This window comes from Poecilia reticulata, linkage group LG7 (genome assembly GCF_000633615.1).
Source record: "Poecilia reticulata strain Guanapo linkage group LG7, Guppy_female_1.0+MT, whole genome shotgun sequence".
Taxonomy (NCBI): domain Eukaryota; kingdom Metazoa; phylum Chordata; class Actinopteri; order Cyprinodontiformes; family Poeciliidae; genus Poecilia; species Poecilia reticulata.
In genome coordinates this window covers 28,692,900-28,714,730 of record NC_024337.1, presented here as the reverse complement: position 1 = coordinate 28,714,730, position 21,831 = coordinate 28,692,900, and the positions used below count along the sequence as shown (strand labels likewise).

At 40.3% G+C, this 21,831-nt stretch overlaps 2 protein-coding genes across 3 annotated transcripts in view; one reads left to right on the top strand and one right to left on the bottom strand.

Moving 5' to 3' along the window:
* Positions 1–1,977: 1,977 nt before the first annotated feature.
* Positions 1,978–16,657, top strand: rimkla (ribosomal modification protein rimK-like family member A). The gene is made up of 5 exons (XM_008414781.2): positions 1,978–2,869; positions 10,056–10,286; positions 11,874–11,960; positions 13,009–13,212; positions 15,043–16,657. Exons 1-5 carry the CDS (start codon positions 2,707–2,709, stop codon positions 15,561–15,563), a joined length of 1,206 nt encoding a protein of 401 aa, XP_008413003.1. The 5' UTR covers positions 1,978–2,706; the 3' UTR covers positions 15,564–16,657.
* zmynd12 (zinc finger, MYND-type containing 12) overlaps positions 16,650–21,831 on the bottom strand; it is a 12,726-nt gene continuing 7,544 nt past the window's right edge. For both annotated transcript variants that reach the window (XM_008414782.2, XM_008414783.2), the window contains exon 8: positions 16,650–21,075. In XM_008414782.2, coding sequence (XP_008413004.1) covers positions 20,944–21,075 — 132 coding nt within the window. In that variant the 3' untranslated portion in view covers positions 16,650–20,943. The remainder of the gene's footprint in view (positions 21,076–21,831) is intronic.

Sequence of the window (21,831 nt, the reverse complement as noted above, 5' to 3'; positions counted from 1 at the left end):
TCAAATTCTCCATCTTACATTTAAATACCCAAATGCTTTAATAACTCAATACGGCCCCACAGATTTTCAGTCAAATTAAACTCTGGACTGTGGGTAGTCCATTCCAAAACATGAATTTTCTGGCCATTCTGATGTTGATTTTTATATTTAGACTGCTATTAAATAATGGGAGGTCTTCCAACCTTTGACATGGAGCTTATCACCAAAGACAAATGTTCAAAACCCCAGCGGAAACATGCAAAAACATGGTCAGCATGAACAGTGGTTCAGATGGTAGCACTGCTGCTTTGCAGCAAGGTCCTGGGTTCAAATCCATGCCACATAGGGTCTTTGAGCATGAAGTTTAAATGTTCTCCCTGTTCATGGGTGGGTTCTCTCAAGGTACTCCAGCTTCCTCCCACAGTCCAAAATGCATAACGATCGGTAGGTCAATTGAATACTCTAAATTGCCCTTATGTATGAGTTTGTTCATGGCTGTGTGTCTTTGTGTTGGACTGATGACTTGTCCAGGGTTTCCGCCGCCTTTTGCCCAGTAACCACTGACGATAGGCAACAGGACTCCTGCAACCCCGCAACACTAAGCAGATAGACAATTGATGAATGATTTTTAAAGTTATATTTTTTATATTTGTCATGGAAGAAATTACTTTAACAAGAGTCTGGATGAAAAGAAATAAGACATTTATTAAAACCTTGCAAAGTGAGAACAGAAATACAGAGTCAAAGGAGTCTGTCAAGTCTGCTCTGACCAACAGTGGATCTGGCTTCACTGTTCATGCTGTTCAAGTCACTCTTCAGAGGAGAGAGACTTAATTGGACTAAAGGTGCGAATCCCTGATTGTGATGTACCAGGGATTCTGTGGAGCCCAACTCAGATGGTCTTGCCATTTGTCTATTGTTAAGGATAGGGGATTGTTCTTTCATGCTAAAGAGGGCAGATACGTTCTACGATGGGGAAGTAACACTTAGATAGTCTCCAGGATCAAGGAGCTCTCCCCTGCTGTTACATGACACTGTAGTCGTTTATGTAAGAGCAGCTTGACCAATCTCATGTTAAGACTACGTAGAAATACCTAAAGCAGAAGAGGGGTGAGGAGCACATTATAAAATTTTCCATAACAATATTATATCTGGTTAATGAATTGTAAGCCTGCATCCTGGAAGTGAATCAAAATGTGGTTCAGCAAAGAGTTATGCATTCTATGCAACCAGATTATTGCAGCTCTTTTATTTTTTGTATTCCCCCTCCCGGCAGATTTGCTGAGTAATACAAGATAAATCTCATAAATAAATAATGCACAAAGCCCAAGAAATCTGCCATTTTAATAAGGGTGTATAGACTTTTTATATACACCACACTGGAGCTGTTTGTCTTCTAAAGTGCCTCAAAATGACATTTGTTGTGGACTGGGGTTATTTGACAACTGAACAGCTTCCGAGTAATACCCTGTGTAGGATACTGGTGTTATTAAAAAGTTAATTTAAATATATGCATGCAATGTCCTGCTTTTATAGATATTTCCCTATCCAGTGCAGTAACCAAGTAGTTCGTCTCCACAAAAAGAGGGAAGGGAGGGAGAAGTGGGTCAGTGGTATAATTTCTCCCAGTCGACACATCTGTCCCTAGATGGCGTTGGTAAACAATAGCCATAATCAAAATGCAACTTATTTTTTAAATAAACCACCTTTTGCCTCCTGAAATTAAAACATAACATTAGAAAAGGCGCCAGGTTGTGGTATTTCTGGCATGTAATGACCTTAGCTCATTTCCGGCGCTTTGGGGAGACAACGCCGTGGTTAGCCAAAAGCTCCTCACAGGGCTGGTCTGAACCGGTTCGGAGAATGCGCGGTCTCGTGCGCCCTGCAGACGTCTCGCAGTGCTTCTCGCTGCATTCCGCGCGCCACCAATAGTCTCGACCCTCCTGTTCTCCCCCACTCATTACGTTTTCTCTTCCCTCATTGGTTCAAGTGATCGAGACTCGCCCACCTTTTCCGGCTGCTGCGTGGACACCGAGACTCTACACGAGTTGTGATTGGCCATCTACCGTCCGAGCCTTTGTTTTGGGGCTGGGCACGAGACGCGGAGGAGTGGAGTTGTAAACTAAAGCGCGTGCACTTTTCAGCACCAATACCGCGTGGATAGCAGCCAAACGGACCAGATAGATAGTTGTTGCATCGGTTAGCTTGTTTCAGTTTAGCTGTTTTGATAGTCGCTGTAGCGTTGAAAAAGAAACTTTTTTTTTGTAGCGGTTTCGACTCCTCAGCCGGGAACCCGAAGCGGCGAGGCTCTAGCTTTGTTTGCCTCGGTGGCAGGAAAGCTGCGTCTCGGTTGAAAGGGAGGCGAAAACACCCTCATTTTCTTCGTCTCTGTCTCGAACTAGTTTCTTTCTTTTTTCTCTCTCTGTCTTGGAGTTCGACGATCCAATCCACGACCAGACTAAATGGCCGGAAGCAACGGAAAACAAAGGTGATATACTGAACAGCTTTCACCCGAGCCGGTTCGGTCCAGACAGCGGTTGAGCAAGTGGTCTTGTTTTTAAGCCACATTTCCAGCCAGCTCTCACCGCTCGCCTCCATTGTGAGAGCATCTCTGCCGCCCGAATCTCGCGCTCCCACCACACACCTGCCTGCCACCCCCCCCACCACCTTTCTTCACTCCACGGCGTATTTTTCAGCTGTTTCGCTAGCAAATCCACACTACAAACAATGTGCTCTCGGGTTTGGTTCGTGACCGACCGGCGTATCAGCCAGGAGTACCCTCAGGTCCAGATCCTCCGGGCTCTGAAGGAGCGCTGCGCCGACGAGGATGTTGAATTCCGCTACCTACTCATGGATCAGATCGTGCTGACGATCAGTCAAGGGCAACTAGGCAAGTATCGCTGAGCTAACTCATGTTTGATCAAAAAATATGATGATTATGCGTTTTGATACGGATCGCTACGTGTTTACGTTTTTTGCTCGAACTTAAAGGCGGATGGTTATTGTTTTGGCGATCAGACCGGTGCCAAGTAGGGCTTGCCCGGTCTGCCTTCTAGTGAGGAAGAGGAGCAGCACAGCAGTGACCGCCTAACCCACTTTCAAGCTAGACTGCCTGCTGATTGACGGAAGAGATGACGCTTGATTTAATTCTGCTGAATGTGCTGCATTTCCCGCTCATATAAGCTAATCAGCTGGATATGTTCAAAAATATATTTGATACGTACAAGGTAGTCCATGCGTGGGAAATGTAGCTTTGGTTATTTTTATTTTTTTTTTTACGTCACTCTGTTTTTTTTTTTTTTGTTGAGTTTTGCATTTGCTGAAATATAGTCTTCTTAATTCAAACAATTAGATCAGATGTATAATCAGGGAATGCACCTTATCTCAATGCAGATAGCATCACCATATGTTGATATTTCCAGGGCTTTTGCTCATAATTCATTTCAGTTAGTGTGCACAGCTAAAGTTAATCAACAACAAATGTCATCTCAAGGACTTTTCAAGATAACCGGCTCCAGTTCATTGTATTGAAATGTAGCCAGTCCAGTACAATCTGGACAGATTCAAATTTAGTACAGTCTAATTTGATCCTAGCTAAAATGTATCAAACTGAAACACAGTTTTGGAAGCGCTTTGGTAAAGGAGCAGTCAGGACTATATTTTGACTGTCAATTGTTGTTGATCACTGACTGGTATGTCTGCATTGCCAACGTGGAGTCTGCATCTGGGATCAAAACATTTCATATGCAGCAGAAGGCCTTGGTAGACTGATAGTGCCAAGGAGCAACTTTAAAATAAACAGATTCACATGGAATTTGTGAGTATGGTGTGAAGTGGGGCTGGGCCACTGGATGAGAGGTGTTAGGGTCTAAATTAGCACATAAATGCTGTAGTTTGAAATTAGCAGAGGGTGAATAGACGGGAGAAAATGCAGGATGGGTTGGGATGGGTCTCACACATCGTCCTGCCGAACGAGCTTGTTGCATTTGTCAGCCATGTTGACGATTTGTGCATGCAATTACCAAGCATCTTTAAAACTGGAAAGAGAGGCAGACACAAAGCAATCTGACCCAACAACCAGGCTAATCTGTTACTAAATAGGAATGCTTAAATGTCCTGAATACCCATTGAGAGATCACATGGGTTAACTCATGTTTTCTAGGTGGATCGCTGTCTAGATCTGTGGCTTAGCGGGATGCTCACGAACAGGGTTCTTAGTTTGGCTGGTAATCCATACTGGCTTTAAGTGTTCGTACAAATGTCTCTTGAGCCTTCCGTTGACATCACAGATTAAGAGCAAGTGGACAGATTGTCTGTGACGAAGGCTTCTTACATGGGAAGTCACAAAATGCATGTGTTACATGAATGGGCTAACTATGGATCCTATAGATCCCCTATTTAAACCTAGATTGGGGGGAAAAAAGGACTTTTTGGATTCTACGGCACTGCATGAAAATACACGTGGATTGGGATGCAAAACTAGAGCAAAGGGCACAATTAACAAAGATATATCAGTGTTATAAATTAGACAGGACCAGCTTACAATCCAAGTCTGGCCCAGCTTAATGGTTTCAGTGTGTCTGTAGATGGAAGCATCTCTAATAGCGGCAACACTAGTTGTTTTTGATGACGAATAACCTCAACTGGCATAAAACAGCTGAACCCAGCAGCCCAGTCTGCGAGCAGCATTTCACATCCCATGATTGGATATATTTAAAGCCCTGACATGAATGGTTTTCATAAGCCTCTGTGTTCCTGGTGCGTGGCAGTGGGCGTAGCATTACCCGCTGATGATAAATGCAGCATGTTTGTGCCAGTGAACATGGAAGACTGAGATACTGTGAACTTTGTTCACCACCGGAAGCGCCAGTAGTGTTATGAAAATAATGCTTTATTTTTCAGGAAGTATTGTCTCAACTTGTAACAACTATGACATAGAAGGTTAACACCGAGTATTTGTTGCTTGAATTATTCATTCATTTTTTTACATGTTCAGTCTATTCAAAAAGATGTTACGTTTAAGTTACTTAGTGTTGTCTCATTGCAGAGCTGTGATCTGCCCTATTTTATTGACCAAGTTGCAAATGTAGTCCAGTTTGCTGAGGATAACATTGAGCCCAAAAAGGATCAATTTGCATTTTACTGCTTTTCGCAAATAAGCTCCTATCTTGTTGTTTTTCTTATTTAGATATAAAATAAATGTTCTCAGAAACCACACATTTCCATATTTAGGCTTAAACTAAACTAAGCTAAATATATACTTGTACTTGTCAGTTTGCATATTTAATTGGTTATGATGACATCAGAAAGGCAGCGTAGTCTGCCAAATCACCATTAACTGAAAGTCTCGCTGCTGAAAAGGATCACACTATTTACCCTCTGATCATATGATCCAAGTTTGACCAAGCATTTAGATAAGGAATTTGTATGGTTGCAAGTAGCCAATAGAGCAATGTTTGCTTAATGATTACTAGACTTAAAGCCTTTGAACTTTATATTTTCTAATGCAAAAGTAATTGCTTAAGCTGGAATGCGAGTAATTTGTGATGTTTCTGTACAACCAGCCACGTTACAATGTAATAAAGCTTACATTACAGGCCAAAAATTTACAATACTCTTTTTTTTTAACACTAAGTTCTTCTGTAAGTTAGTCTGCTAACACAAGTCCATATTTACTTAATAGTCTACTCAATCTCCCTCTAAGTTGTATTGATTATTAATACCGGATGTACAAAATTACAGCGTGAAAAAGGAAATGAATTTCCGTTATCTTAAACAACAGAGCTGCAAAGGCGTAAGCCAGTACAAAGTATCACAGCATTAATGAAAAAAATATATATCTAGAACAAAAAAACCTGTTTACTGATCTAAATTACTTTTATTTGAAGCAAAAAAAAAGATGAAATTGTTCCTACCACTTTTAAAAATGTTAAACATCTTGATTAATATAGCTATAATGTTACTGGTAACATTTATATACTATCTCAATTTTTCACAAACTTCAAATAAAAACCTATAGGATGAAAAAAAATTATAGAATGGACACTTTCTAAATGTAGAAATGATTTTTAAATAAACAAGGCTATTCAGGATATTTGACCTCATTCTGTTCTTTATAGAGTAATGCCGGTGTAACAAGCTGATATTATCAGGCTAGTAAGTCAGGCCTGCAGGAGCAGTCGGCTACTCCTTGCTTTACACTGGTAGGTTTCATGTTGCCATATGTTTTTAACAATAGTGGGTACCGCTCTTTGTCTTCTTGTAAGTGATTGAAATGCATTCATTAATAAACAGCTGAGAGGTTCAGTAAAAATGTACCAGAGTTTGCCTTCAGGCTAGCTTTTTATTAGCAAGCCCTGATGTAAAACTGCATCTATAGGATATAACTTTGAGAAGCAATATTACAATAATTAAACATTATAGATTACAAAGATTAAATGATGACTAAACGTAAGCAAAAATATGTGCATGATGAATTTGTCATGAAAAATATCCAACGATAACAGCTGCGATTCTCCAAAAAACTTTGCCTTTTTGTTTGGACGCAAAATGTCCAGATTCAGAATGTCATTTATGTGACGCTTGAAACAAATATTAACCAAACATTGTCTTTCTGAATGGGATTATGCATTCTCTGGCAGCTCCTCAAAACACTTTAGTTAGTGCAACACTTACTCTGGCATTTCACTAAAAGTGCTCGAAGGCATAAGGTAACAATTTTTCAGCAGACCTGTTTTGACATTGAGCTTCTTGCTGTTACTTGACACCAGTGATCAGTTCATGCTTTGTACAAGTATAAAACGTATCCTAATCTGTCATTTATTAAAGCAGTCGGTTACAGTAGGTGTTACTACATCAAAATATCACAATTTGAAAGCGTTACAACCTCTTTAGTGTAGCGTGGCATTTAGTAATTAATATTCTTCCCGGCTCCTTTGGTCTTGTGCAACTCATAACTAATTTTTAGTCACATTTTATAGTCATCTACTGTGTCTTCAGTGCCTTAATTTAAATTATGCAAGTATTAAAACAATCCATGGATTTCTTTAATTTAGTCTGGTCTCATGTTTGCTGCTGGTATGAAGATATATATACATATGTAGCAGCTAAAACAGGCAGCTGTTTAGTTTGCTATCAAACCAAAGAAAAAGCGTCTAATAAGCTTAAGTCAGACTGGACCGTGAATTACAGTGCTTTCAGGATGGACATGACTGACCAGCCAGACACACTGGAACAGCGTTTGTCTGTCTGCTTTGTGACGTTACAGCGGCATGTATAGAATGCCTGCTATTCTTTAAAGCTTTGTTGGTCAGGATGGAAATGGGACGAACCTACACAGGCCGTTGAATAAAGTGGAAACGGTTTGATTGGCGGGACCAACAATAAAGCACAGGCCTCTTGGTTTTTAATACAAACCGACTGCATTTCCTAGAACACTACTGTGTTCTCGAATCATTATTCAACTAAATTGCAAAGTTTTTTTGTTTTTTTTTATGACGGTCACATGACAGACAGCAAAAAGCACACACACACTCGTGCTGATGAATAGGGCTGATTCATCCGGCTTGCTCATTGGTCTCTGTTTGGTCCCCCTGGAGACGGAGACGAGCGCTGTGAATACTGTCTGTCAAAAACCATGAGAGCACATCCCCTGACACTTCCCACTGTAACAGCACTCATGGTGCCTGCAAAAACCACCAGTGTGTGCGAGAGTGCTGAATGGAGAGAGGCAATGAATCCTCCCGCTTCTTTGCCGAGATCGTCAAGAGGAAGAGGACGAGGAGAAAATGGGAGGGGCGGGGATCTTTTCATGGCTTTTTCATGCTCTTCTATTTTAATGCGACGCATTCCCTCCTAACACTGCCCTACTGTTGGCTTTCAAGGCATTCCTGACTGGTGTTTATTTTATCTTTAATCACTTCCTCTTTTTACCTGTTTACACAAAACGATATGTACAAAAATAAATCCACGCTCAAATTCATCTGCCCACATGTCAGCTTCTCTTGACCTCTAATGATCTCCGCATGTTTTGTCTCGTCTCTCTGAAAAGCCTGCAGCTCGGAAGAGGGCTAAAACTCGCATCATAGTGAATGCATTGTGCAAATGTGTCTTCTTCTCCTCCTGTCGTCTGGACTCGAAGAACTTGCAAATACGCACATCTTCGTTCCAATCGTCCAAACGAGTTGTTGTGATCACAGGCTGAAAAATCTTTCTGCGTGCCAACTAAAAAAAAAAAAACAAAAACAATAATTTTCCAATGAAATTCTGCCAAACTGTGGTCCATGGCCGATGAATATGCCATCTGTGCTGCAAATATCATAGCAGTCCACTCATGTGATTCTGTTGTGAGGCTTCAGAAGGGTGTTAGCGCTAGAAGGAAGCTTACAGGTGCTTTTTGAGCCAAATCTGTGGAGTTTCTGTTTCGCCAGCAATATACTTCGCAGGATTGTGTACTCCCCCCTTGTCAATTCATTCCGCCCTGAATTGAAACGGCTGATCAGTAACCAATTCAGATGTGCTCAGATAGCCTTTTGTTCCACAGCTCGAATTTGCATGAGAAAAAAAAGTGGTGTCAGGCTGAAGCATTGGAAGCCAAGGTCGATTTGACTTTCAATAAAGCAGAGCTAAACATTTTAGATCCTGGTCACCATTGGCATTAAGACGGTATTTGACTGTTAAACTACGGGGTGCCGTTTGTCAAATTGCACAGACATAAACTAACAGCAATAATTTGTGTTGTTTAGCTGGTCATAAGAGAAAAAAAATGGGAATTGATATTTTCACCATGTTAATCATTTGTTTATAAATGTCACAGTTTCAAACTAAATATTTAATGAGCGATCTAAATATTTAATTTGCCAACAAAATATTTATTTAGCTTCAATTTAAATACTTAGCTCAAAAACATTATTTAGCCAACTAAGCATTCAGTTAGCCAACTAAATATTTGCTTGCTAACTATTTATCTTGCTAAATATCTAAACTAAATATCTTGCTAACCAAATATTAGTTTGGAGCTAATTATTTAGCTGGTAAACTAACTATTTGATTCTCTAAATAAATACTTATCTTGTTAACCTAAATATTTAGTGTAAAACTAAATACGTAGCTTGCTAACACATTTTTTAGTCTAGAGCTAAATATTTAGCTTCAAACTGTGACATTAATAGATAAATGAATAACATGGTGAAAATAATTTTTAAAAATTATTTAAAATTGTTTTTGTTTGTTTTTCGATAAGCTAAATAACCAAAATTATTGCTGCTAAGTGTTTCACTGTGATTATAGTCCAATATATCATGGATATTTTTATTTGAGTGCATATTTTAAAATCAAGACAAGCAATCCTGGGATTTCAGCAGTTCAGAGGCACACTGAGTCCACAGAATAGTGAATCCATTATATCACTAAAGATGTTTAGTTCTTGCTCAATGAGCTGCATATTGCAGTACAACTAAGGCAGGAGGGACTTTCAGAACATGCATCATCGGGTTGTGCATGTTTCGCTGCAGTCCCTGCATGCCTCTGCTTGCTGCACTAACCTGCACTGACCAACTCACTCCTACTCATATGATAACTGGGGCTGGATGCGTTTTTCCAAAGGTGGAGTCGGCTGTTTTTTTGGGGTTTTTTCGTGTGCCAGACATCCAAGCCCATGAACATTTTTTCCAGACTTTATATGTGACCAGGAAAATAAAGGTGTAAATACAGCTGCATGGCCTTTTGACGTCTAAACACAGAAAACAAGTCATGCATTTTGCTCACACCTGTAGTTTCTAGATAACAGAGGGTCAAACGGCAACAAAAACCGAAGATGTTGAGCAGATTGTGCAGTTTGATGTTTTCTGCTTCGTGTGTTTTCCAGCTGGTGATGTGCTCTGTTGTGATAAAAATGGGAAAAGCACAAAAACCTAAGAGTTCTTGCATATTTATTGGCTTGAGTTAAACAACTTTTTTATTTAAACCTTTGAACAATCATCGAGCCACTGTAAACATCAATATTCACCCGATTCTTGATTAATATTAGTCATTTCTTAACCGTTATTCATCAACCCTTCCTCCTGATCCTCCTCCAGGTCTGCGGGTGGAGCAGGAATTGGTAACATCTTATCCTCAAGTGGTGCTAGTGCGAGTCCCCACGCCCTGGGTGCAGTCGGACAGTGACATTACCGTGCTGCGCCACCTGGAGAAGATGGGCTGCCGGCTGATCAACCGGCCCCAGGCCATACTCAACTGTGTCAACAAATTCTGGACCTTTCAGGAACTGGCTGGCCATGGGGTCCCTCTTCCCGACACCTACTCTTACGGTATAAAAATGTTTTGTTTTTTTTAGACCTTCTTTAATGACAACAACAAGCAAAGCAAGGTTCTGTACATTTTTACAACTTCCCACAATGAGAACAAACATTATGGTGACCATGTTCTGAACCTGAAATCTATTAAAGAAACAAATTGCACAAGAGTTGTGGAAAAAAGTATGAAATGCGTCTTTAGATAAAACCTGGTTTAGATAAAACCAGGGTTTCTTGTAAGAAGTTGTAAAAATTCAGCAAACATGATATGAAGCTTCTCCTTCTGCTTCATTATGAAACCTTGTATTTTTATTGTACATTGCTTTGAGAAAGTAATCACACCGCTTAAATTTTTGTCACAGTATTAAATGACCAACACAAGCTTGTTTGTATGTTATTGGGCTTTAATCTAATAGACTATAGATACAAAGTGCTGATTATGGGGAAAAACCAACACTGTAGAGCTGTGAAACATGGCAGAAGCAGCATCATGCTGCGGGAAGCTTTTCTTTGGATTTTTCTGATTTTGAATTGTGAAACATTGAGAAAACCGTGTATGAACGGTTGTGGAAGGCATTTTAAAAGCCTGCGTAGGCATTTCCTGCTTAAACAAAAACCTAACAATTAAAGTTTTGATAAATGAAAAGAAGACGAGGAGTACAGCAGAGCCTCTCGTGTTTATTTATTGTGCTTTGTGGATTTTTCTAACAGTGCACATTTCTTTGTGTTTAAAAAAAAAAAAACTTCTTTACTGTGGTTTTCATGAGAGCAGAAAAGGAAGGATAGCGACAGCGGGGGGAAAAAAAGAATGAGCGGGGGCTGTTTGGCCTACATTCCATGTGTTTCTGAGCACAGTAGGCCAGGCGATGCATGCAGAGCAGCTGGAGAGCTTATGTAACCAGCCACCCCACCAGCACCTCCCCATGCCCTTTCATTTTCCAAAATAAAGCATGCAATTGCTTTGCTGCTTCTACCAGTGACTACCATAGCAGCTCACCGGTTGATTTGTTATCTGCTATCTCCCTCCACGCTTTCAGGCACTTTTTTTTTTTGTTCTAGTCTGAGTGAAAACACATGTGATTTAGCACACCAGGAAAGAGCCAAGTCACAGGGTTGTTTGCATCTGCTGCTTTGACTGCATGCCAGGTAAGTGCAGGCAAGAGAAGGAAGACTCTGAGACCGCATCAGGGGTGGGAAATGAGAAAACGTTCATTTATGTAACCTGTTTTTTTTTGGGGGGGGTTTTTGTATTCCCTCCCCAATTCAAAACAGGAAGCCGAAGCATATCGCAAAACAAGCCACCATTATAAATCACTGTCAGTTATGCTTGGCTGCCTTACATGACATGCATCGGTCAGTGACTCTGCTCCTCTGTTCTGCAAACCAAGGCAACAGATTCAAGCACAGGCAGCACTCCTACAGCATCGCTGTTTTGAGTAACTCTTGTTTCCATGGCAACATGCTTCTCCCCGCCACCCCCCCTGCTCGTCCTGCCAGATTGGCTGTGATGTGTGAACCATGTCACAGGAGGAAGAGCAGCTCCTAATGTGCTTTAATGTGTGGTTGTGGATGCGTGTGTGTGTGTGGATGGGCATTTCTCAGGGGGGCACGATAACTTCCGTAAGATGATCGACGAGGCAGAGCCACTGGGATACCCGGTGGTGGTGAAGAACGCACGTGGCCACAGAGGTAAGGCGATGCGGCCATTACTTTCCTGTCATTCACCCAGGTCACCACAACACACTCCAAATTGTCCACATGAAGGGGATTTTAGCCCACCCTGACATGAAATTCATTGACAGAGTGTTAAATGATTACCACTCCGCCGCTGCCACAAACACAAAACCCAGTCTTGTAAAGACGGGTTAATAATCTGTGTTTCTAGTTAACAAACGAGCGCTCCGTTTCATCATTTTCCCTGAGTTCATAAGGGGCTTGAGCCATTAATATACCGTCTCAAAGACAAAGCGCCCGTTCTTAATGAAGAACCATTAGCTGATTTCTATTCATAGCTATTGCTTTGTTAGAGGCTCGATGAAGAAATGACCGTGGTATTCGGTAGCCGAGGCTTCCATCACGTAGCGTTGTTCTCCTGGACGGCTGCTACTGCTGAACCATAACTGTGACATGTTTTACGGTTGTTTGTTGTCTCCTTATTAGCTGACCATTGCAGTGGTTGAAACCCAGCTTCCTTCAGATACTAAGGCCTGCAAATAAATGTCTAGTTTGCGTATTATTTGTTAGCATTAGACAGATATAAAATGTCCAAACCAAAATGTAATCTCATTTTGGGGGGTTAATTCAAAATTTATAATAATTGTGTCACAACACCAGTAATCTGACTTGTATCGAGGCCTCTTCCCAATATATTCTGATAATAACACTGAGTAATTACCATTTTTGGACACATGATCCCACAGCTATAAAGTGCTGATCGCTGGAACAGCTCAGAGGTCCAGTAAAGAGGCAGAGCTAATTAAAACGGGCATCTTCTATGCTGTGTGAGAAGAGGCTCTGAGAGTCCTGTCAGCACTTTGAGACATGGGAGTTGCTCATCAGAGAGCAGCTGCTTGTAAGCAAAATAGCCGCTCAGCCTGAACTCGCATTTCATAATGAACCGCTCCTGCAAATATATGAACATTTATTTAACTTTAACAAGTCTGTGTGTGACGTTAGCCTGAAGAGTTGCTCATTTTTCCTTTCTTCTCCTCATTTAGTCTCTCCTTCCTTCTCTTAGGCAAGGCTGTGTTCCTGGCACGCGACAAACACCACCTGACGGATCTGTGTCACTTGATCCGCCATGATACCCCCTACCTGTTTCAGGAGTACGTGAAGGAGTCTCACGGCCGCGACGTGCGAGTGGTGCTGGTGGGCGGCCGCGTCATTGGCTCCATGCTGCGCTGCTCCACCGACGGACGCATGCAGAGCAACTGCTCCCTGGGTAGGGAAACAGCTCGGAGGCACCGATCACACGCGTTTAATTACCCCGCACGCCTCGCTACCTCATCCGTACAGTTGGCCGCCCTGCTTCGTTTCGACTGTTCTTTAATTTGCCAGACTTCTGTGTTTTCATTGCGGTGGCTTTTATAGCATACAGTGTCAGAGAGAAGCTGAAATACACTCAAGGAAGTAATTTTTGTGCCTTTTTGGGAGGCATTTCTTATGTCACTATAAGAAATATTTGAAATTGTCTCTTTTTAAAAAAATAATTCCTTAATCCACACTGAATAAAAACTATACACACATTCAAATATTCAAGCACTCTTTAAGTATTGGAATAAGTGTCTCCTAGCATGTTGCAGAGAAACCACACACTTCTGTAGCTATTTCATTTTCATATTCATTTGTTGCAATTTCATTATTTTGCATGTATTTGATTGCTTATAGTACCTCTACCATAAAGAGTTTACTTTCAAAGGGCTCTAAACTATTGTGCAACATTAGAGCATTTGTACTTTTGTAGAGGTATATAGATATGTAAATACTACTCTTATTTATGCTGTTTTATTATGTCTTTTATTTACTGGCATTTGTGTTTGTGCTGATAGAGCCTCACTTTCCCCCATTGGGACCAGTAAGGGAACATTTTTCCTGCCACAGAACTGGCTTGTACATATAGCCCCTGGATTTCCAAAGAGGTTCAGGTCAGGCCATTCCAGAAGCAAAGTTAGCTTCTGTTGCTAAAGTTAGCAGTGTTGCTAATGCACAGTATTCACTCTCAAAATTAGTGTTTAATGAGTGTTTGGAACCAGTGTCTTTGTAGAACAGCTGATTCTGTCCAAGTATTAACCATCGCCCTCAAATGAAAAGACATTGGTTGGAAACTCCATCTTAAAATACGTCTACAGCTGCCCACATGCATTAGTCAAATATCTCCTCAAGAAAATTTTAACGGAAACAAAACTGATCTGTTTTTCCACAATGACCAAAGTGTGCTATGAGTAGACTTGAAACCTGAAAACAATGTGCCAGATCTCAGGTACTTTCGTTTTTTTGTTTTTTTTTATTTTGAAGGTCTGTTTTAATGTGATAATCCTGGTGCTTTGCTAAAAGTGAATAGAAAAATGGAGGTTTAAATTATTGAACATCTCCTCAAAAACAGCCAACCAGAATAAAGTCAAAACCTTTCTCATTGCTACAAACTCTACAAAAGGTGTTTATCAGAACATTTGTCTGTGTGTATGTATCTGTGTACCCAGTCGTAGCTGTAAAGAGCCATGGAAACAGATGGTTAGAGTGCATTTACTAAATGTGCATAATATAATAATAAAACAAGACGAGTGTAGTCAAGCTTCTCACCAGCTCTGTCATTAGGTAAATAATTTACGTCCTGATTTCATCTGTGAAAAGCTTCCTCCTACTCTAAGCTTTCACTCCACTTCTGCTGCCGCCAGTGAATGGGAGGCAACATTTCAGACTGTATCCCTCCAAATGTGTGGCAGTGCAGAATCAACACTTGTGTTTAATTCACCCTTAGAACTTAAAGTGACACAGCACTCAAGTTGATGAGGCTGATTTCCAATGTCAGCGCATGAGTCCTGCTGCTAGCCTGGATGAAGATGTGATGCACTGTGACATAATTAGGTCATCGGTTGGCAGACCATTTATGTAGCAGAACAAAAAGGAGGTCCGTTTTTCAGTTATAGCTTTCATTTAAATATTTCATGTTCTTTATGCATCCCACATGGTTTTCTACTACATCGATGGCAATCAGTTTTGTTTGTTTATTCGTTGTACCCACTGACCTGGCCTGGTGTCTCTGACCGTTTAGGTGGCGTGGGGATGATGTGCCCCCTGAGCGAGCAGGGCAAGCAGCTGGCCATCGAGGTGTCCAACATCCTGGGCATGGACGTGTGCGGCGTCGACCTCCTGCAGCTCAACGACGGCTCGTTTGTGGTCTGCGAGGCCAACGCCAACGTGGGCTTCATCGCCTTCGACCAGGCCTGCGGGATCGACGTGGCGGGGATTATCGCTGACTTTGCCCTCTCCACGCTTCCCAGCCGCCTGACTCGGAAGATGTCGCTGCTGTCCGTCGTGTCCAGCACCAGCGAGACCAGCAGCGAGCCCGAGGTGTGCATGGTGAACGCGGGCGGAGGCTCCCTGCCGGAGGCCGTCTGCAACATGAGCGTGGGCTCGTCTTCTAGCGAAAGCGACCCCGAGCTGGCCGAGCCTTCGCAGTCGTCGCCTCGCCGCTCGCCGGCCTCCGCCCTGTCCGACCTCCCCGATCTCCCCGACGCAGCGTACAACTTCAACAACCTCCTGGCCAATGAGATCAAGCTATTGACTGAGTGAGAATCGAACAAATTCGCATACACGCCACAGTCACACGCACACACACACGTACAGCACATACACTTGTACGAGCATTCGTTTAAAATAAAGAAGAAACAAACAACTACGCACATATCACTCTGAAGCAGATGTTCATGACATAAAAAACAGCTGAGAGAAACAGATTACACATTCTGACACAGCAGAGACAAACATCTAAACTGGAGCCTTCTCCTGTTGAGCAAATAGATCTACGGCTGCTCCCCTGACTCTCCTTTCTTTGCATTTTTTTCAAATCCCACGGAGGCATGTAAAATCAGTGTATGTTGTCAACTTATCACAAAGGCATACAGCATCTGAGATAACTGCCAAAACTGACCTCTTCGATTCTGGTGTATATTTGTTTTTATGTTGGGATGGGTGAAGAATTTTATTAAATGCCATGTTTTTAACCCTCCTCACAATGCAAAAAAAAAAAAAAAAAAATGCAAATAAAGGTTCTCCTGGTGTGGCAAAGTTTGGTTGATGGCGGGCAAAATGAAGTATTTTTAGGTTGATTGTACCCTGATGCTAGGCATATCGTTCTGTCGGTTCCTATTTAGCAGTGAAGCGCTCCTGAAAATGACAGATAACAAGACGGAGACCAAACTGCATGTGTGCAAACTTTTACGTCAGAAAGTAGTCGTCCTGTTCTGCTAAAACTCATACATCGAGATGATTTCACAACATTTTTCAGTTTACATTTTAGATTGTGTGTTGGATTACCAGAAGCAGCAGCAGCTATCTGCTTTTTTAAAATAATAATAATTAAAAAAAACTCACGAAATGCCTAGCACTTTATTAAAAACAGCTTTGTCTTTTTCTCTCCTGGACGACATTTTTAGGAAGGATGAGAGCATATTTAAGTCGTGTCATCACCTGAAAGCAAAATATACCTCAGAACAGAGATGTCTCACTGCCATAGGACATCACAGACACATACGGAACATATCAGCTTAGGCCCTAACACCTAACAGACCTGGTGTTCCTTCCTTTCATGTCTAGGACCTAAAATATAACTGTGTGTTACGTTTATGTTATGTTAGTTTTTTTTTTTTTTTTTTTTGTTTTTTTTTTTTTTTTTTTTTGTAAATATTAGAGATAGCGAAATTTAACGTCATGACTTATTAGTATGCAGCTGATGAAACTGGAACAGCCGGACAGAGCGAAAAAAAAAAAAGGCCAACGTTGCTGTTTATTTTTTTTATTTTATTTTATAAGCTACTGTGGACAAACTAGATTGTACAGACCTGTGACTTTAAAAGGCTCCAAAGCTACAATTTGGTTAAAACAGTCGTGGATCCAGTTAGTTCACAGTCATGTTAACTCTAGATTTTTATTGTTCTCATAAATCCTCTGTTAGTTGTTGAAGAAAATCAACCCACCTTGTAAAGAAAAAGGAAAAAAAAAAAAAGGAAATATATTTTTAAAATTGTCTTTAACAAAATGTTATCCCCCCCCCCCCCTTGTAGAGTAAAGAAAAATCCAGAGATTTCAGCAACCAAAACTTTACCATTTGCAGCTTTTATTCCTCTGGATTTACCTTCTATGTACCTTATAGGAGAGGAATAAGGCAGGAGACAGTATTGTCCATTACTTGGGAATATTATCAGGCCAACTTTGATCAAAAGCACAAGTAAAAATCCCGAATCGTCCACATAGTCGTCTTTTTAGGCTTGCAACCCTTTCTGTTGAACACAACTCAGGGAAGCAGCCTGGATCTCAGTCCTGACCCTTCCAACAAAGGTATGGAGTATCCATCCAAGCTTAAAACATGTCATAAACATAACACATACTTACACGTAGACCAAAACAACGAGAAAAAAAAAACAAAACAACAATGAAAAAAAGGTTGTAAACTACAGTATGACATGTGGTGTATACCATGGTTAACATGCACTTTTTTCCTTGCTTGTTTCATAATTGTTCCATGTTTTCTTCCTAATTTATGGGATTTTTGAAGAAGAAAAAAAAAGTGGTTTGTGTGCACTAATATTGTCTCAATAAAGTGAAACCTCTGTGAAGCTTGTTTTTTTTTTCCCCCCATTTTCCTTTGTCGTGGGCCAAACTTTCCTGTCTGGGGTCAAACATCGTCCTGCTGGAGGGTTCGGCATGGTAACCGGAGGGGTGAGGGGTGGAGAAAGGGCAGCTTTTATTTTAATCTCTCGTGTCGGGTGATCGCAGTGGCTCCACACCGTTTACAACACTACTGTGATGTTGTTTGGTATCTACATGATCAAAACGATCAAAAGCTGTGAAATCTGTTCATGTCTACATTGGTAACGCGCGAGGACGGTGAGCGTGGCCGGCAACATCCCGAACACTTTGCTGGGTGGACTGTAACATTCCCCGTCTTGTCTTTGACTCTGCATTAAAGCTTGTATTTGTACATCTTGTACATCAGTGAAGATCCCAGGCATAAATAGCCATCGACAGGAAAGAAACACTTGTTCGTCTCACGCAGATCCTGTTGTGCGATGATTAATTTATATCATGACAGAACACATCTCGTCAGCATGACCCTGCTAGCTCCGATAGTGCGGTCAAATTGTCTAACTCTGATTTTTAGGGTGAGAGCAGAATCATAAGCTGTTTTCAGCCATGCCTGGTCTTTATAAGTCAGCTGCCATGATGAAGAAATTCAGTAAATGAGAAAAATGTCAGGAGTAAAAGTCTGTGGATGAGCTTGTTTAACTGTGTGGGAAGCTGTGAACTGCTGTTTAAAAAGGTTACTATTACATTACCAATTCTATCCACAATAACTATTTGCTCATGAAACTGAAAAGGGAAATTAGAATTATTCAAGTTTTTGTCTGAACAAAAATGTAAATGCCAAAAACGGAAATCTTCTTTTTTTTTTTTTTGTTTTTTTTGTTTTTGTAGGTCAGTACAGTTAACACTAATAGAGAACATAGCAAAGAATGTTTTGACAAAGAATCGTATCTAAACGTTTTAGTTGCTGAAAGATTTTCAGCATACTTTTGTTTGCAAGATCTAAACTACATTGGAGCTTACGTGACTCACTGCAGCTCTCCGCTCATGATACATAAACTATTTACTAGGGAGTTCAAGATTGCTAAGATGGAAAATATGACTGCGGTTGCATAGAAACTGTCTTAGCAAATGTCATTGACCTTTTTTCTTTTTGTTTCTGGCACAAGATTGTTGTTCACAAATGTCCAAAATCATGTAAATACAGATCCCGCTCTTTTTTTTTTTCTTTTTTTTTTTGATTAAAAATAAAGAGTCATTATTCAAACCAACGAAAATGTGCTCTTTTGCTTTTTATTACATGCTTTTAGATGTCATTTCATCTAAATGAAATGGTATGATTGTCATTTCTGTCTGGTTTTCCTGTTTTTGTCCTATTTAGATATTTCAGATCATCAAAAAAAATGATCAGATAAAGGTAAGCTAAATATGAACACAATTTTAAAAGGTCATTTACGACAGAAAAAAGTAACCCCTATCACCTTAGTGTTTGGTAAAAGAAAAAAAAGCCCAATAAGCTTAATAACTTAGTTTTGCAACAACTGCCATCAAGTATTTCCAGAACTGAAAGTGTTTTACATCACTGTTGAGAAAGTTTAAGATTCTTCTGCGTAACCTGGGTGCGCTTGAGCTGAAGGCCGCAAACTTACTATAGAGAGGAGCTGAATTTGTGGCTCCATCAGGTTGTGATGATTCATGACAAGCAAACTATGAAATCCCCACCATCCTGTTTGGCTGTAATTATAATCTTATTTTGTAAGGATGTAGGGAAAGGCACACAGTCCAAAGAGTTTCACTTCAGTCCAGATTAATTTCCCAAAATATATCAAAAGGTTTGTTTTTGTCCCCCTGCAACTGTGATTTGCTGGCTTTCCTTTGATAAAAAAAAGGCTCAACTCTTTGTATTTGAGTACACTTAAAGGCATTCTAGAAACAGGAAATCTAACCACAAATTTCAAATAACCAAAATCTTAAAATGTTTGCCATTCCTTGCTTGTTTTCAATCTCTTCATTCCGAACAGTTATTTCTATTTTGAAATTTCCTAAAGAGAGAGGAAAAGTAAAACAAGTCTTAACAAAAGAAGGGCGTCTCAGGGAAATACGTTATCCATTTCTTCAAGATGTTTTCGCATTTTGATTGCTGAAGTACCATTGAGGAAGTGATATTTCCCATCACAAATAAATCATAGACAATATAATACCATTCACTTTTATTTATAATTTCTTATTTAAAGCCATTTGTTTTTAATTGCTTTTCTTTCTGTTCCAAATACAGTTGCTATTGTTGTAAAAATCTACTGCCAGATAGTAATTATGTTTGGACAAGCCCAAAATAAATGTTACTGATTGGCTTCCTGTGAACAACACAACCTTCCAGCGTCTGGAAAAATCCCATTTGGTGGCTTTGCTGAATCAGTGCAACATAATACCTAATGAAACATTTCCACTATAATACTCTCCACTAAAATCCATTGTTTCTTCCAGGTCTCTCCTGAAAGGCGGGTGTTGGATTCCCTGTCCCATTTCTTTTGTTTTATGTAAGTGGTTTTCATTACTTTCAATCACAGGAAGTCTTTGATGGAGTCTCGAGGTCACCTACGATTGGATTCTGTCTTGTGAGCACTAATGAATACTTTTAATAGATTGTTCTCAAATGCCTTTTTGACTTTGTGATGCCTGGTTATAGAAGTTAAGCCGTCCGCTATAATTACTATCCATGTTCATAAAATCCAGAACAGTATCTTTACTTCCTCTGTAATAGCATAACCTTTTCCAAATTGGTATCACTTTGTCACTTTGTTCCTCGTTCATTCTTGAATTTTTCTTGGATTCCAGCATAACGTGTAGCTTAAATGAGATCTCGTATCAACACTTTCAGTTTGTAGTAAAGCGACCTCTCGGTAGTTCATGTCGGACAGAAATCAGACCTTGGTGAGGCGGCTGAAACTGATCCAGAAAAGGGTTGAACACAGTTTATTTGTGATGTAAGAACGGTTTCACATAGGGAAATGTTACTTTGGATCATTTTTGTTTTCTTAATACGAAATTAAGCATTTAAAAACTGATTTTTTTTTTTATTTATTCCGGTTGGTTTTTTTTCCCCTAATACTAACATTTATGTAATGACCTTAAACATTTAAGCATCGCCAAGAAAAAAAAAAGAAGAAAAAAAGGCATATTTCTTCACAGAACTGTATGTACAATATATTTACAAACCACATAAAATAACCAATGATAACTGCATCATGAATAATTTTATTTGCTAGCTGCTCGTCTGTTCTCTGTATCCACACGTGAATGGACGGTGAGGCTAAACACAGACGGAGCAGACCTTAAGAGAAGAACAGAAGAGGCAGGACAGGAGTGTTGACTAATCAGAACCAGGTTGTGGTTCGGTCTGCAGACTCTCCACCTGCTGCAGCAGCTCCTGGATGGGTTCTGTCAGTTTATGTTTTGGTATCTGCAGGCTGGCCTGCAGGGCTGTGCTGCCAAAATCCTGAGTCTGGCACGGAAACAAACACAAGCCCAGCAGCTGTCAGAGTCTCTCAGGAGAGCAAAGCTGACTTATATAATGATGTCACTGAAACTGGACGGCACATCCAGCCTCATTTAACCCACTTTTTATACCCTAATGACAACCTGGTATGCCTGGCTCTTTTATACCTGTAATCAAGTAGATGTTACTGGTTATAAGATTATGTCTGAATTATGAAATACACAAGGATCACCACACTAGCTGTAGCATGAATTGCAGGAGAAAGTGGGTCACACAACAAGAGAACGTTCATGAGCACAAAAGGCATTTTCAGAAATATTAGAGTAAGGATATTGTTTTTTGAGAGCCAAGTCAATGTCACGACCTTAATCCGACAGGAATGTAGTAGAACATTCCAGAGTTCAGTTGGTGGTGGGCGGAGGCTTGGCGGTGCCACCTAAAATGTTTCTTTTTTAACTCAAAAACAGTCAATGTAGCATCGGAAGTATATTTTGTTTGTTTAAAACGTTGAAGGTGATATTAATAAGGCATCGTAAATGGTGGCTTGCAAAAATATTCATACCCCTTAGTGGTGTCCGAAAGGTGCAATATTGCAGTAAAACAAAGTCGGATTTGTGTAGAAAAGAACAAATTGTTGTAGAACATTCCTTTGCAGAAGCAAAGCAAAGATAATCTGCCACAATCAAAATTAAGAAAGATTTTTTTTAAATTAATACTTCATCATTTTTGTTAAATGTTCTGAGAAAGAAAAATTTATATATA